The 14,380-nt window shown below is 56.1% G+C and overlaps 1 protein-coding gene across 2 annotated transcripts in view; it reads left to right on the forward strand.

Moving 5' to 3' along the window:
- Nucleotides 1–3,348: 3,348 nt before the first annotated feature.
- The window catches only part of bnl (fibroblast growth factor branchless), a 22,765-nt gene continuing 11,733 nt past the window's right edge, over nt 3,349–14,380 (forward strand). The window contains exons 1-4 of one of the 2 annotated variants that reach the window (XM_037214018.1): nt 3,349–3,444; nt 10,480–10,667; nt 11,444–11,547; nt 11,961–13,208. In XM_037214018.1, the coding sequence (XP_037069913.1) occupies nt 3,404–3,444; nt 10,480–10,667; nt 11,444–11,547; nt 11,961–12,158 (531 nt within the window). In that variant the 5' untranslated portion in view covers nt 3,349–3,403 and the 3' untranslated portion in view covers nt 12,159–13,208. Of the gene's footprint in view, nt 3,445–10,479; nt 10,668–11,443; nt 11,548–11,960; nt 13,209–14,380 lie in introns of those variants that run through there. The other variant, XM_037214019.1, reaches the window with a different exon arrangement.

The raw sequence follows: 14,380 nt of genomic DNA on the forward strand, positions 1-14,380 counted from the left end.
ATATATGTGTGTCTACAATGCCTACAATGTCTACAATGTCTACAATGCCTGGAAAGACGTTGGCCAGGTTCGGGTGAATGTCACCGGCGTCACTCACCGTCCCGGATGAGAGGTGGAGTTGGCTTGTAGTGTGGGATGTTATGGGCACTAGAGTAGGACGTTGCGTAGAAGTCCATGTCGTACGTGCCGCCTCCCTGGCTTTGGTCGACATGTCGGCTTCCTCTAGTGTTACTCGTGAAATAATCCATGACGGTCTTCTCTTGGCTTTCCTTTGACTAACGGTCTCTTAACTGCGCAGATAATTTTGTACAAAATAAAAGTTGACACCGAGACCTGAGCTGTTTTGCGGAGGTTTTGCCCTCCGACCGAACCGCGGACTGCTGGCTTGAATCTGCACCAAGAAGGCAGGGAAGCAAGCTCCCAATCTTGCGTGTCAGCTGACTGAGCAGCCACGTGATCAGAGTATCGAACAAACCTCCGATCCTGAGCAATCGATGGGCGAATGGTTGAGCTCTGGACTGGCTGGGACTGCGCAGACATTTACGCACGGCAGCGTGAGTTCGGGCGCCGCGGGGTGGCAGCCGTACATCGCCCTCCGATAGTCTGAGGGTGCAAGTGTCTAGACTCGTCACCAAACTGTAGGACTGATTCCTGAGATAGCGAATTAATCAATGGGTTGGACGAACCTGGATCGGTCTCACTGTTTGGTTTCTTTTGCGACACAAGCACCTGTTGATCATTAGCGACGCTGTCTCTCTACGCCGATTGAAGCTTAGATCCCGGAACACATGTGGCACGCGGACTTGCCCGGTCCATAAAAAAGGCTATATTCCTAAAAAACGGCTATATTCCTAAAAAACGGCTATATTCCTAAAAGACACAGGAATGGCAAGGGGGTAGAGATGGAAAGAAGAATTTCAAAGAAGTACCTTGATGTGTCATCATGCAACATGTCCTTGGGTTGGACTGGACTGCAATGTTAGATAATCCAGCGTATCATGCTAAAGCGTTTTAAAGGAGAGATTAGGTTGAAATGAGTTTTGAGTCTGTTATGAAAACCGAAATGGTGAACACTAGATTAACATGGATCAATTGACCGGGACTGCATCGCCGGAATTTAATATTTGAAAACCCACACCACATGACTCACAGCATTAATCAAGCATTGTAAGATGATTTGACAGAGCAAATCATTTGACTGGACCGATCCAGAAAATTTAGTCCATGAAGACTTCAGCGACATAACCTGCGACACAAACCGAGGAATGAAAGGAATTTGTTTCTTGCTAGGAGTGCTCCGTCTGTTCTATTTCAACAGATGCATTGCAACTCAAACGTTATGGCAAAACAGCTAGAAGCGGTTGACCCATGAAATATTTTTAATTTATTAGCAGTAATGCCATCAGTCGTGCGACAGCTGTCCAGTACCAGGTGACGGCTGCCGCTCGTTGAAACGTGGGTAATCTCACGATGTCATCCTGCGAAAACATGATATACCAAACTGAACGAACTCGGCATGTATATCTCCATTTTTCTGGTTTTTGTGCGAGAAATAAGGCCATTTCTACTGTCTTATCACTGTCTGTCATTTACTGTCGTCAACAGCCATTTATTGTGTTTGCGTGATCGGCATTTCCAATACGAATCATTGCAATGGCTGTGAAAATATGGGTGATACAGTTGGCAATATCCTTTCCATTGCTGTTTTGCTACAGATCATGCACGAGTTACGTATTTTTTCCGTCATCCGCAGCTGCAGACGCCCTTAACCCACACCCATCCAGACCAATTCCCGTTGTATTTATGTCCGCAAGGTGCAAAACCTCTCATGAGGCTTGGCGAGTAACACACATACATGAGTATCACGCCTGCTGAGCTCTCCCAGCAGCACGTCTTCTTGTGAGCTCGGAGCAGACCAGCGGGTACTGTCGAGACGCATGCATCACATCACGCCTCTGAGGTCAGCCACTGCACATTCAGCAGATGTCTCAACCACTGCACGCCCAGCAGATGTCAGCAGTGTTGCAAGCAGACACTAATCGCCACGTGGGGCTGCAGCTCAAACAGAGAGGACGGGCTGCGTCATCGGCGGCACAGGGTGGGCACTGTGACGGTGTGTGAACGGCTACACATCCTACCTTTAGCGGTATGCATGTTCGATAATAAACTGATAAGCCATCGGCGCATACGTTGTTGCTCTTGGTAATGACAGGCCCCATTCGATAGGTGTAACCCGTAATGAAATGGTAGAAGTGATGCGTGTAATATATTACCCATACGAGTCTAGGCAATAAATAAGTATGGACATACTTCAAAATCTTTGAAATTTTTAGGTGGTAGTTTTAAACCCCGTGGTTCCTGTATCAATGTCGGACAGCGTTCCATCATGACGATGTTCCAAAACAGTGTGAATTTTGTTAGCGGGTCAGGAGTTGCCCGATATGAATAGCTGTCCTTTACCTCGCGATCAGAGCCTGCGGCTTCTTTCGTCTGAATGCAAGTGGATGATATGAGTATGAACTTGGCCTGGAGCCTCTTCCTGCATGTTTGGAGCTGCCAGCGTGCAGTTAAAGTGTGACACGTGTAATCTGCGAGCGGTTTGGTTTGGCCGGCCCACAAAACGGTCCTGCCAATTGATTTATGCGACGATCCCGCGCGCGACCCGCGCCAAGTCGCGGGCAGACGCTCACCGCGCTCCATCCGCGACCCAATCGAACTCGACCGGCTCAAGTCAGGCCGGCCGGCACGCGGCCGCATCGCCCGATCACATGCGAAACTCGGGCTTTTCTAGCATCCGACTGAAAGTTCTGTTCGACCAAACCGACGAGTCGGTGAATTTGATCTGAGTCTCGCTTTTGGATATTTTGCCTCCAGATCTGATTCCCACGGGATTTGGGTTAACCTTCGTAGGTATAAACACAACCTCCGGAGCCGGACGCCGCCACCGTGAGCTGGCGCGTGAGCTCGCGCGACTCAGTCCGCCCCGCCTGCCGATCCTCCAGGCGCGAGCGACGGCGAGAGGTCCGGAGATGCACGCACGAGAGAGAGGCCGTACTCCCGACCCGCACCGGTCACGTCCGACCGTCATCGGCGCCTGCTGACGGGCGCGGCACACGGCCGTCAGTAGCGCGGCCCGCCCCGGCGCCAGCGAGTCCCGAAGCTCGGACAAGCCGTGCCCGACAACAGCCTGCGCATGCCGTCCGCCGGCCGTCAGCTATGTCCACTCACCGCTCGCACAGCGCTAGATTGTGCCCGGCCGCGGGGCTGATAAGACGGCAAGGTTTTTCGCCGGGCGCCGGCGGTGTCGGCAGGCGGGTGGGGCGGCCTCCGTCCGCCGCCGCCCGGCGCGCGAGGCTGACTCCCGACGTCGGCTGACCGTCGCGTCGGCTGACCGTCGCAGCGAATGTCGGCAGTGTCGCAGTTCATGGCGGAGCGTCCAGTCAGGTGAGCGCGGCGGGGCTGGTCGGTGGCCGAGCCTCGCATCGGCTCTGGGCTCAGCTCTGGGGCCTCGCTGACCGTTCTGGGTTCAGCTCCAGTGGCAACCTTCTCGCCACGGATCCAGGGTCCTACCTGGGCCCTGGGGTCAGACCAGGAGGCTGACTGACAGTCCTGAGGCCGCTGTCCGAACACGGGGTCAGCACTGTTTGGCTCCAGATTAACGTCGCCCCGCGGCTGTGGTCAGCGCTGGCCAGCCGACTGCTCATGTCGCAGTTCGCGGCACTGCAATCCCTGCCCCTGTACCGTCTGTTGCATCTGCCCTCCCCCCCCCGCCTCAGACATACCCTGTTCATACTTCGGGCACGGATCGAACTTCGGACGTGCCTTTACCTGCCCTTGCACTGGATGTGTGTGTCATTGCCAGTACCTGCGCGTGCACAAATGTGCAGTCAACGGCTTGCGGGCGGCCGGCGGTCGTGGTGTTTTGTGATCCCACCAGTAAATGGTCCCACCAGCATGTGATCCCATCAGCAAGTGGCCCCATCAGGAGGTGATTCCAACAGCGGATGATTCCATCAGCAAATGATTCCATCAGCAGGCGATCCCATCAGCGGGTGATCCCGTCAGCAGGTGATCCCGTCAGCAGGTGATCCCGTCAGCAGGTGATCCCGTCAGCAGGTGATTCCACCAGTAGGTGATCCCATCTCAGCAGATGATCCCGTCGGCGGGTGATCCCGCTGGTGGGTGACCCCGTCGGCGGGCGAGCCCGTCAGAGGGTGATTCCGTCAGCAGGTGATAACGTCAGCGGCTGATCCCTCCTGACGTCTGACCTGGTCAGGCCAGCCGTCCCAGCGCGGCGGGCCGCTCTGGCCGACATTTTTAGACGGCGCCGCCTCACGCTTGGCACGGCAGCGCGGCGCGGAATCTCGGCAGAGCCATCAGTTATATCGCGTGCATCAATACGGCGGGAAGTGGGACGGCAGGACGGCAGGTTAATGCCACATGTGGTTGCGCGCGCCGGCGCCCGCCGTCAGCGGGAGTCAGCAGCCGCCTGCCATGTTTGTTTACCTTTCATCGGGCGGGGCGGTGCCGGCGGCGGCACGCTCGCCCAGGTCGGCCAGCAGTGTGCCCGTGCCATCAACACAGGGACTCATCAGATAGTGACGGCGGCCGCTGTTAGGAGGTGTTTAGGCTTATTATGACAGCGCAATATACAAAACTTTTTGGAGATGAATGTCTGTGGGCGTGCAGGACTATGTTACGCCCGCGAAAACCAGGGGTGACATTTTCGGGTGCCACGATGCGTGGAAGGAAGGCCAAAGTGGAGGAACACAGACGTTGAAGAGAGCAGGCAAGTGCGCTTTGATGCAAGAAGGAGAAGGAAGCCAAGAGGAAACTGATAGGCAGGTTTGTAAAGCAAAGGAGACAGGACATCAGTGGCATACTTGAAAGGTCAGTGAGGCCGAGGACAGCCTCCATCGCCGCCGATCACCGCGCGCTCTCCGGGGACGAACGCTCGAGTTGGCCGGGAGCGTGGGTGGGTGGCCCGCGGCCGGGGCTGGCAGCCGTGGGGAGGGCGGGAGACACCTCCCAAAATAGCGCTTCGGCCCACACGCACATCTGCCCGCCGTCGCCTGGAAAACAGCGTCCGGAAGTGGCCTCGTCGCCGGCGCCGGCCGCGAATGAATGGCCTCCTCCAGCGGCGCGACGCCGAAACTCGAGCGGCTCTAGCGGCGGCGTGTTGCGCGCTGTTTGGACGGCCGCGCCGCGCCCCGCTGGCGCGCGCCCAACATCAGCCGCTGCCGTCGTCAGCCCGGTGCGGGCCCGACGCGGGCCGCAGTGGGCCGACGGGCGGCGGGGCGGCCGGCGTATGGTGACCGCGCCGTGACGCCGCGCCAGCCGCCATGGGCAACCTGTGCCCGCGGAGCCGGCGGCCGTCAGGGGCGCCCGACACGCCGCTGGACGTGGTGCCGGCCGAGCCGGAACCGTGGCCGCCGGGCCGACCCGGTCGGCCGGTGCGGCCCGACAGGTGAGCCGCCGCGGCGGGTGGAGATGACAGTCAGATGGGGGTGGGCCGGGACTGAGCTGGGAGACGGCCGGGAGTGTGCGAGGACGGAGTTGGGAGACAGCCGGGGCAAGACGGAGACGGAGCTGGAGACAGCCGGGGTGTGCGAGGACGGAGCTGGGAGACAGCTGGGGGAAGACGGAGATGGAGCTGGGAGACAGCCGGGAGTGTGCGAGGACGGAGCTGGGAGACAGCCGGAGGAAGACGGAGCTGGAGCTGGGAGACAGCCGGGAGTGTGCGAGGACGGAGTTGGGAGACAGCCGGGGGAAGACGGAGATGGAGCTGGGAGACAGCCGGGAGTGTGTGGGGGCGGGGTCGGGAGACAGCCGGGGGTGGGCGGTGACGGAGCTGGGAGACAGCCGGGAGTGTGCGAGGGAGGAGTTGGGAAACAGCCAGGGCAAGGCGGAGACGGAGCTGGGAGGCATCCAGGACTGCGCAAGGACGGAGTTGGGAGACAGCCGGGAGTGTGCGAGGACGGAACGAGGAGACAGCTGGGGGAAGACGAAGATGGAGCTGGGAGACAGCCGGGAGTGTGCGAGGACGGAGCTGGGAGACAGCCGGGGCAAGATGGAGACGGAGCTGGGAGACAGCCGGGGGAAGACGGAGATGGAGCTGGGAGACAGCCGGGAGTGTGCGAGGACGGAGTTAGGAGACAGCCGGGGCAAGACGGAGAAGGAGTTGGGAGACAGCCGGGGCAAGATGGAGACGGAGCTGGGAGACAGCCGGGAGTGTGCGAGGACGGGGCTGGGAGACAGCCGAAGGAAGACGGAGCTGGAGCTGGGAGACAGCCGGGAGTGTGCGAGGACGGAGTTGGGAGACAGCCGGGGCAAGACGGAGACGGAGCTGGGAGACAGCCGGGAGTGTGCGAGGACGGGGTTGGGAGACAGCCGGAGGAAGACGGAGACGGAGCTGGGAGACAGCCGGGAGTGTGCGAGGACGGAGTTGAGAGAGAGCCGGGAGTGTGCGGCGACGGAGTTGGGAGACAGCCGGGAGTGTGCGGGGCGGAGTTGGGAGACAGCCGGGCAAGACGGAGCTGGAGCTGGGAGACAGCCGGGAGTGAGCGGTGACGGAGCTGGGAGGCAGTCGGGGGTGGGCGGTCGCCGGAGCTGGGAGGCAGTCGGGGATGGACGGTAGATGACTGTTTCAAGAGACTTCGAGCGGCATTTAGTGTATTTCCTCATCACGCAAAGGCTGAGTATGGGTGCTTGTTTTAGTGCTATGCGTAAGTTGTAAAAGCTATGACTTGTTGGAAATATTCGCAAGGCGTTGCCATTTGAGCATATATGTGTGAATTGGGGACGAAAGGGTGGTCAAGGATGCTTACCAATTGTGATGCTCTGTAGAGGATGTACTCGTGATGTTATCACCAGTACAGGCAGCACCAATTTCCAACTGGTCGACAGGAGCCCATCTTGGACGTTTATAACCATGCCGGCCGGCGTGGTCTGTGGGCACAGTCCCTCAAACAAGTCGAAGCCTGAATGCGGACAGTACATGACTGTCGACTAGTCCCTCTAATAAGTAGCAGTGATACGGGCTCTGACCTGGCTGTAAAACTGTCTTTATTCGTGTAACTGATGCTCAAGAAATGTAGCATGCGATTCCGCACAGTCTGGGCTGGCCGTGAATACTATTACCGATTGTAATGTCCTGTAGAGGATGCACTCGTGGGGTTATGATCAGTACAGGCTCAGATGCAGATGCCGTTACCGTTGTATACGTCCTGTGTCGCATGCAGTTGGGCACATTTGTCTGCTTTAATTTGATGATTGCCATGAACATAAGTGCAACACTTGGAGTATGACTACACGCCTGCATAATCCCAACTAAATGTTGCATGTTCTCTTGCACCTCATTCTGACTGGTATGTTGTAAATGAAATAATTCGAAGTTAAGTTTGCTGGGCGTGGGGTGGAGCCATGTCTCGATCGAGCCTCAATGCCTAGAGCGGGCCTCAATGCCTCGATCGAGCGTCGATGCCTCGATCGAGCTTCGATGCCGCGATCGAGTCTCGATGCCTAGATCGGGCCTCGATGCATCGATCGAGCGTCGATGCCTCGATCGAGCCTCGATGCCTAGATGGAGCGAGCGCCTAAGACCTGTATTGCGGGCGTAAGCCCAGTATTGCGGGCGCGTTGGAGGGCGGGGGTCGCGAGCCGCGCGGGGACCTCAAATGATGGGGATCAAAGTCACGTCCGTCAAACACATGTCGTACAGGAACACGTCTTTAATTCGCAAGCTCTCTCAACTTTGGAGCACTTGTGCACCTAACCTAATTTCTGCATATTAGATCCCTCGAGGCATATCCTTCCTAGACGGTCTTTAGAAGCGTGCCGACGCGTGCGGCACACACGCGCAGGCTGCGCGGTGAAAGCGAACCACCCGGGACGGGCAATGTCGTAGTGTCACATCACTCACTGTCGTAGTGTCACTCACTCACTCACTGCCGTAGTGTCACATCACATGCGTGAGGCGTGTCGGTACCGTGGAGATGGGCCGCACTGACCGAAAATATGGACCATATTTCCATGCAGGGGCAACCTGACACGCCTGGCAAGCCTTTATGTTGCTGTGTTGCGAACTGCAGGGACATCATTCTGAAAACTGATTACTTCTAAGAATAATTTTCATATAAACTTGCCAAAGTTGAGCCAAGTCGTCACATGAATGCTGGATTACATGGAATCTTGCGATAAGGCTTCTAAAATCCCAAATCCCCAAACATACTTCGGCAAAGTTGATAGCAGCAATATGAAATCAAAGAACGGCGTCCAGGAACCCTTTAAAATGGACCCTGGAGCACAAGCGGTTTGTGCTTCAGGACTTATGGGTCCCATCACGGGATCTACGCCTGGGATCAAGGCGCATACCTTATCTGGGTGATGTGTAGCGCACGTCAACCGCCGGGGGGATCCAGGAGCGAGGCGAAGTTGGAACGCCTTTTCACATATGCAAGCTGAATGATGCATAAATATTATTATCTTAGTATTACAGGTTGCTAGATACGCATAGTGACACAGTGAAACAAATAATACATCTTGTAAACATGTCAACAAACTGCATTGTGGTACAAAGCGAGCAAAGTTGGGGCATGTGCAAGGGACCTATTTCGGTTTCAGTCGTCTATCAATGCCGTGATTCTTGCTGACTGTTGAGCGCAATCGACACTGTGTCTACCTCAGCATGCGCATGCGCGGATATACGCGTGCCAGCGGGTAATCAGGCGATATAGGTTAGGGAAAAATATTGAAAGTCACAATCTCACGGATATTCTGGTGTTTGTGCTGTGATGATTTGCCCATAATTTTGCAGTTTTACAACACGCATCTATCAAAGTACAACAGAGGAGTCAGAGAGATCAGTAAAAGGGGATGCAGTCTTCTTCGATATATGCGTTAGGTTAAGTGCTACAGGCTGCCTTTACAATGAATGATAACAAAATCGAGTGTTTCATGTGGGATTCCTGCCTTTGGTACTGACACAGGCATGCACTCTCGACACGTCCGCAGGTGGAGGTCAGTTTGAAACCCGGAAGGATTTTCCGAAATGGTTTCCAAACGGCGCGGCTACGCCGCGCCAAATTTTGCATAGCTGTAGGCAGTTGAAAATCGGATCGCTTGATATCAACAATTTAGGTTTATCGTGTGAGATTGTTGACCTACGGCAAGTCAAAGTCAGACCACGGATTCAGCGGACAATTTCTAGGGGATCGTTTGTTCGTTCAATCGTTCTTTCGTTCAGTCGTTCGTTCGTTCAATCTGATGTAACAACGGAGTGTTAGAGGAAATCATAAATCTCTTAGTTTCTTAGGCAACACAACAATTGAATGAACAAATTCGATTGGCCTAGGGTAAGGTATGAATGTCAGGCCGAGGGTAAAACCGATATACTTTATAAGTCTAGAGGTTGCTGCATGCGGTGGTTTTCTGGTGCTTATCTTGAATGAACGATAGCAGCAACCACATCACACGTCTTTCATCGATTTCTTTAATGTCAGAATAGACACTGACCTAAAATGACACGGTTACATTTCGTTTTAGGAATATACTAATAACCTAATACCTATATACGTCGCATATACCTATATACCACAATACCTATACACGTATACCTAATGACGTCACATTTTGACACAAGTGAGTTCGCAAGCATACCAACACACCATTTGTCTCCAGGTTTTTTAGTTCCTGAGATCTCAGAGGGGATTCAAATTGCCCCCAAGCGAATGAATGATATTCAACCGGCCACCCGGGGGGGGGGGGGGGGTTAAAACTGTTACGGGCACATAAACTGTTACAAACTGCATTTCTACGGCAAGGAATGAACTAAAAGACATAACAAATTGTATCTTTGCTGTGATGGTGTGCTTTCGCCCGCGGTCGTCCCACACCGTATGTTTATAAGGAAAAACTTCATCTCTTAACGCGTTGCGTTTATTATCACCAACCATTCCATAGCAACAAAGCACAAGTTGAGAAACCTGTCAGAGCTGAAGTTCAGTTCGTATCCGCATTTTATTGCACCCACTCCCAACAAGGCCCGCGTGCCTGTGTGTATAATACTTAAAGTTGGGCTTACATCCATTGTTTATCCAGTGTGTCTCGTAGGTCTTCTACGCCTTGGACGATGCAGACCGTGGTTTTACCCATTTTCCTTTCGAGTGAGCTGTTGGCAAAAGTGTCTTAAACACTATATGTGACATAGATTTCACGCCCCGGCAAGAAGAGCCGACCATTAGAACGACAAGACTATTTCGGCAGATTCCGAGACTCTAAGCGGATCAATTCACCTACACAAAAATAGATAAATAGAACGCAATCCGCCGCACGAGGATGTCGTTAAATGCTGTCATTGAACACAAACGTGTAGCGTATTTTTCGGAGCGTTGCCCCGACCTGGACCAACTTGTCAGCATCACACGACCCCTAACGTGTCCCGTACTGAGCGGCGCGCTCCGTTCCGTTCCGTTCCGGCAGCGGAGGCGGTGGCGTTCCGGGCGTGCCGCCGTTCCCCGTGCCTCCGTTCGTCATCCCCAACGAGGAGCACGGCGGCGAGCACACCTACGTCGGCAAGCGGAAGCAGCTGTACTGCCGGCACGGCGTGAACCTGGCCGTCCTGCCCGGCGGCCAGGTGGCCGGCACGCAGGAGCCGTTCAACAAGTACGGTACGTGGGGACGCCGAGTGGCTGCGCCACCGGCGGCTGGACCTCTTCACGCTTCGTTTCGCTCGGTGTCTTGTCGCCTGGTGGGAGATGTTCGGCGTTCGTATCGGGCGTTGGGACGGATATTTGAGATGTCTGCACTGGCCCCGCCTCGCGAAGGCAATGCTCGGCTGATTGCGTGGCGAAGCTGGTGCAGTCAAGCCACGGACCGTGTAGTGCTGCCATACTGAAAGCGAGACCTCATGCAGAGGTCTCGCTTCAGAGTCCATGAAGAGATTCCCCCGCAGCGTACATCTTTCTTGTTGCTTGCGTTTGCAGCTAATTTTGTGTGATTTTGGACTATAAGGGTGGCCAGGCAGTTCATGAGAGAGGACGGGTGAAGACCACTCCTTAGAGATGCAAACTTCCACCCATGTCGCAAACGCTTGGTAGCTTCGTATGCGGATGCATCACGTATGTGATCAGAAATATGATCAAAAATACTTTCAGTTAATCACAGCTACATGCGCTGCCCATCGCCTGACCGCCCTAAATATATGTGCATTGCAGTTTGCACTGCAGTGGTGCAATGTAATGAATCTGAACAAAGGGGAGAAGAAAGCACGCGATGGTATGACTCAGTCTAGCCTCCTTATATAAATCCAGGAGACTTTGGGCTCAGAGGCCAAGGTCGACACACGTCCCAAGGCATCCTGTGTCTCTCAAGACTGACTATCCTGTGTCTCGCGGCGTGTTGCCACTGCTATACCCTCCCGCTGATGGCGTGCGTCTGCGATCAGCCGTGCTGGAGGTGACTGCCGTCGATTTGCAAGAGGTGCGAATGCGGGCTGTGGAGACCGGACTTTACGTGGCCATGGACGGCAGAGGGCGCCTCTACGGAGAGGTAAGTACTGCTCCGCGGCCGCACATTCTCACCACGCATTCCTGCAGAGATTGGTGCAATGCCACTCGCCGAAATCGCGAGGGATGGCGATGGATCACACTGAGTCGAGTGATGGCGATATCATATCGATATCGCGATATCGATATCATATCGATATCGATATCAACGCGATATCGATATCGAATGCGAAAAGCGACCACTCAAATCACCAAAGTGCTAAATCGGGCAAACCACGGGATAGAGCCGTTATGGCGGCGTGCCGTGAATGGCGGTGTGCCGTGCCTCTTCCATGTTGTCGCACCTGACAGAGCACGAAAGCTGAGCTGTTAGTATGCTCTGTCTGCCGGCAGCTCTGCCGGCTAGCCCGGTTGGCTATCAGCCGGCTGCCTAAGTCGGTCTCCTCACTTTTGCAGCGTGACGCCGACCAGATTGGCTGCATCTTCGTCGAGCAGCTGGATGGCGGCTACCTGACCTACCTCAGCAAGAAGAACGCCCACTGGGGCTGGTACCTGGGCTTGAAGCGCAGCGGCCGGCCGAAGCCGGGGCCGCGGACGCGCTGGGGTCAGAAGGCCGTACAGTTCCTCTCCCGGCGAGCCACCCGGCCCGTGTAACGCCTCGCGGCGCGCAGGCGCGTCCAGGACAACGGTATGGGGTGACGCGTGCTCACCGGGAATATCTCAGTGGTGGCCTCTGGAAGCGTCACGCCGCGTGGCATGCCGCAGGCGTCCACCAGCGTGACCTTGCAGTTGAGTGCATCGCCGTCCAGCCTGCCTTGCCTGCGTGCCTGAGTGCGCCCCTGGCACACGCCGAAGACGGCACGCGTTGGATCTGCTGTTCCCGGTGCGCCACTGACCTTGGAGAGTGTGGGTGGGACCTGCCGCACATGAGCGGGCCGCCGCACGGGTGCCGCACCTGACGGGACGGTCGAGGTCACGGGGCCTCGCCCACTCACGGCGAGACGACCGTCGAGACCTTGCCCCACTGAAGACGGGAAGTGGAGCGGCGGCTTCTGGTCCGCTGTGGTCTGCGACCTGGCCCAGACGTACACGGAGACGGAAGTGCGAGCGGCCAGCTGTAGACCTCACTGCCAGTGTCCTGCTGACGCACTTAGCGGCTGGGCGCCCGCGACCCGGGCACGAAATCTCGGCGCCCTCGATCTGGCTGCACCTGACAGCAGAGTCTCAGCACCTGGAGGCTCTCCGTCCGTCAGATGATGGCGGCATACCCTTGTGTCATGTCTCTGTGTCGTTGACCTTGTAAAGAGGTCTTGGCGTCTGCCAACTACTCTTCATGACCTAGTAACGAGGTCATCGTCATCGCCATCGTCATCGCTGTCGACCACGTAACTGACGCGACAGAGTGTCCAGGCTTGTGTCAGCGCCGTCTTCAACGTTTCGCACCGTCCACTGGGCGAAATTGTTTGGCAGTTTTAATCCCAGGATGTTCCAGAGGCAGGCGCGTGGTCCGAACACACGTTACACTGCCACGCGTGTCACTGCGTCATGGAATGGGCCGGCTGGCGAGAAAGCGTGCTCCAGGGCCTGGGAAGTCGGGGCCGGCCGACGAGAGAGCGTGCTCCAGTGCCTCGGAAATCGGGGCCGGTCGGCGAGAGAGCGTGCTCCAGGGCCTCGGAACGCGGGGCCGGTCAGCGAGAGAGCGTGCTTCCAAGGTCTCGGAATTCGGGGCCGGTCGGCGAGAGGAACGTGCTCCAAGACCTTGGAAAGCGTGCATGCAGTATTAATGTCTGGGGTCTGAGCGGGTCTGGTTCTTGCGTCTGTTGGAGCGTACAGTATTCTTTGCAACGAGCAAGAGGTGATCGTGAATCTATATCGATTTTTTCAACTCTCGACAACGCGGCCTATGTTAAGCAGAACGTCCTTGGTCATGACGCTGAAGGTGCCTCTCTAGCTCTCTATTGGTGCCTTCACCATGCGTTAAAACCTTATGGGAAGATTCCTAGCTTTGACTGACCCAAAGCAGGGGAAACCGTCCGTCAGCATTGCTGTGGCGGCGACTGGACAACCCAGTGGCCGAGGTCCTCGATGTCGAAACATCGCCCTCACCGCACGAACTGCCACGAAATATGTGCTTTACGTTTCTGATACCAGGGCATCGTGGTGAACCATGCCGATGTACGCTCATTTCTTTCAGCCCCGCCTGCAGTGTCACGCCACTCGGGAAATGGCGGCTCGGCTTTCTCGCCACAAGCCCTCATGTCTCTGTACGTTGTGGACCAACAGATGTAGCCCCGGCGTTGTGGGTTAAAGCTGCGGGTTGTTTTGCCGCGTTGTGGGTCCTAGCCATTGAGGCTCCCCACTGCACCCGTTTCGTAGCGTACCATTCGATTCGTCCGCTGTAATACGATGTCATTCTTTAACCCTCGGCTCGTGTCGTGGCGCTGTGGTCAATAAGTGGCGAGGTGCCAGCGCACTGTTTCTCTAATAAAACTGGCAGACGCGTGAGCATCGCTTCAGTTCCCGACATCATTCCTCCGCTGGGTTCGAGCGGTGGTTGCACCGCAGCACGACCAGATGGGCGGTGGGAACCGTCACGACCTGCTCGCGACGTCTTCTGAACAACTTCCCATCAAACGTCGTCGATTCCGCCGCGTATTTCCCCATCACACCCGAATGGCAGCACCGCGGCGAGTCCAGCTGAAAGCCCTCAGCGACCCCCGCGGCGCACGTGTCCGACTCCGTACTTCTGATGCGACTTACACCGGCAGGCCGGCCGCCCAGTCCGGATGCGTGGGCTGGGGCCAGGTGTCACTGGCGTCGGTCCCGCCAGCCAAGCCTCGCCGGGTGCACGCCGCCTGTCGTCCGCCACATGGAAC

Source organism: Pollicipes pollicipes, unplaced genomic scaffold, assembly GCF_011947565.3.
Source record: "Pollicipes pollicipes isolate AB1234 unplaced genomic scaffold, Ppol_2.1 Scaffold_3447;HRSCAF=4054_pilon_pilon_pilon, whole genome shotgun sequence".
NCBI lineage: Eukaryota > Metazoa > Arthropoda > Thecostraca > Pollicipedomorpha > Pollicipedidae > Pollicipes > Pollicipes pollicipes.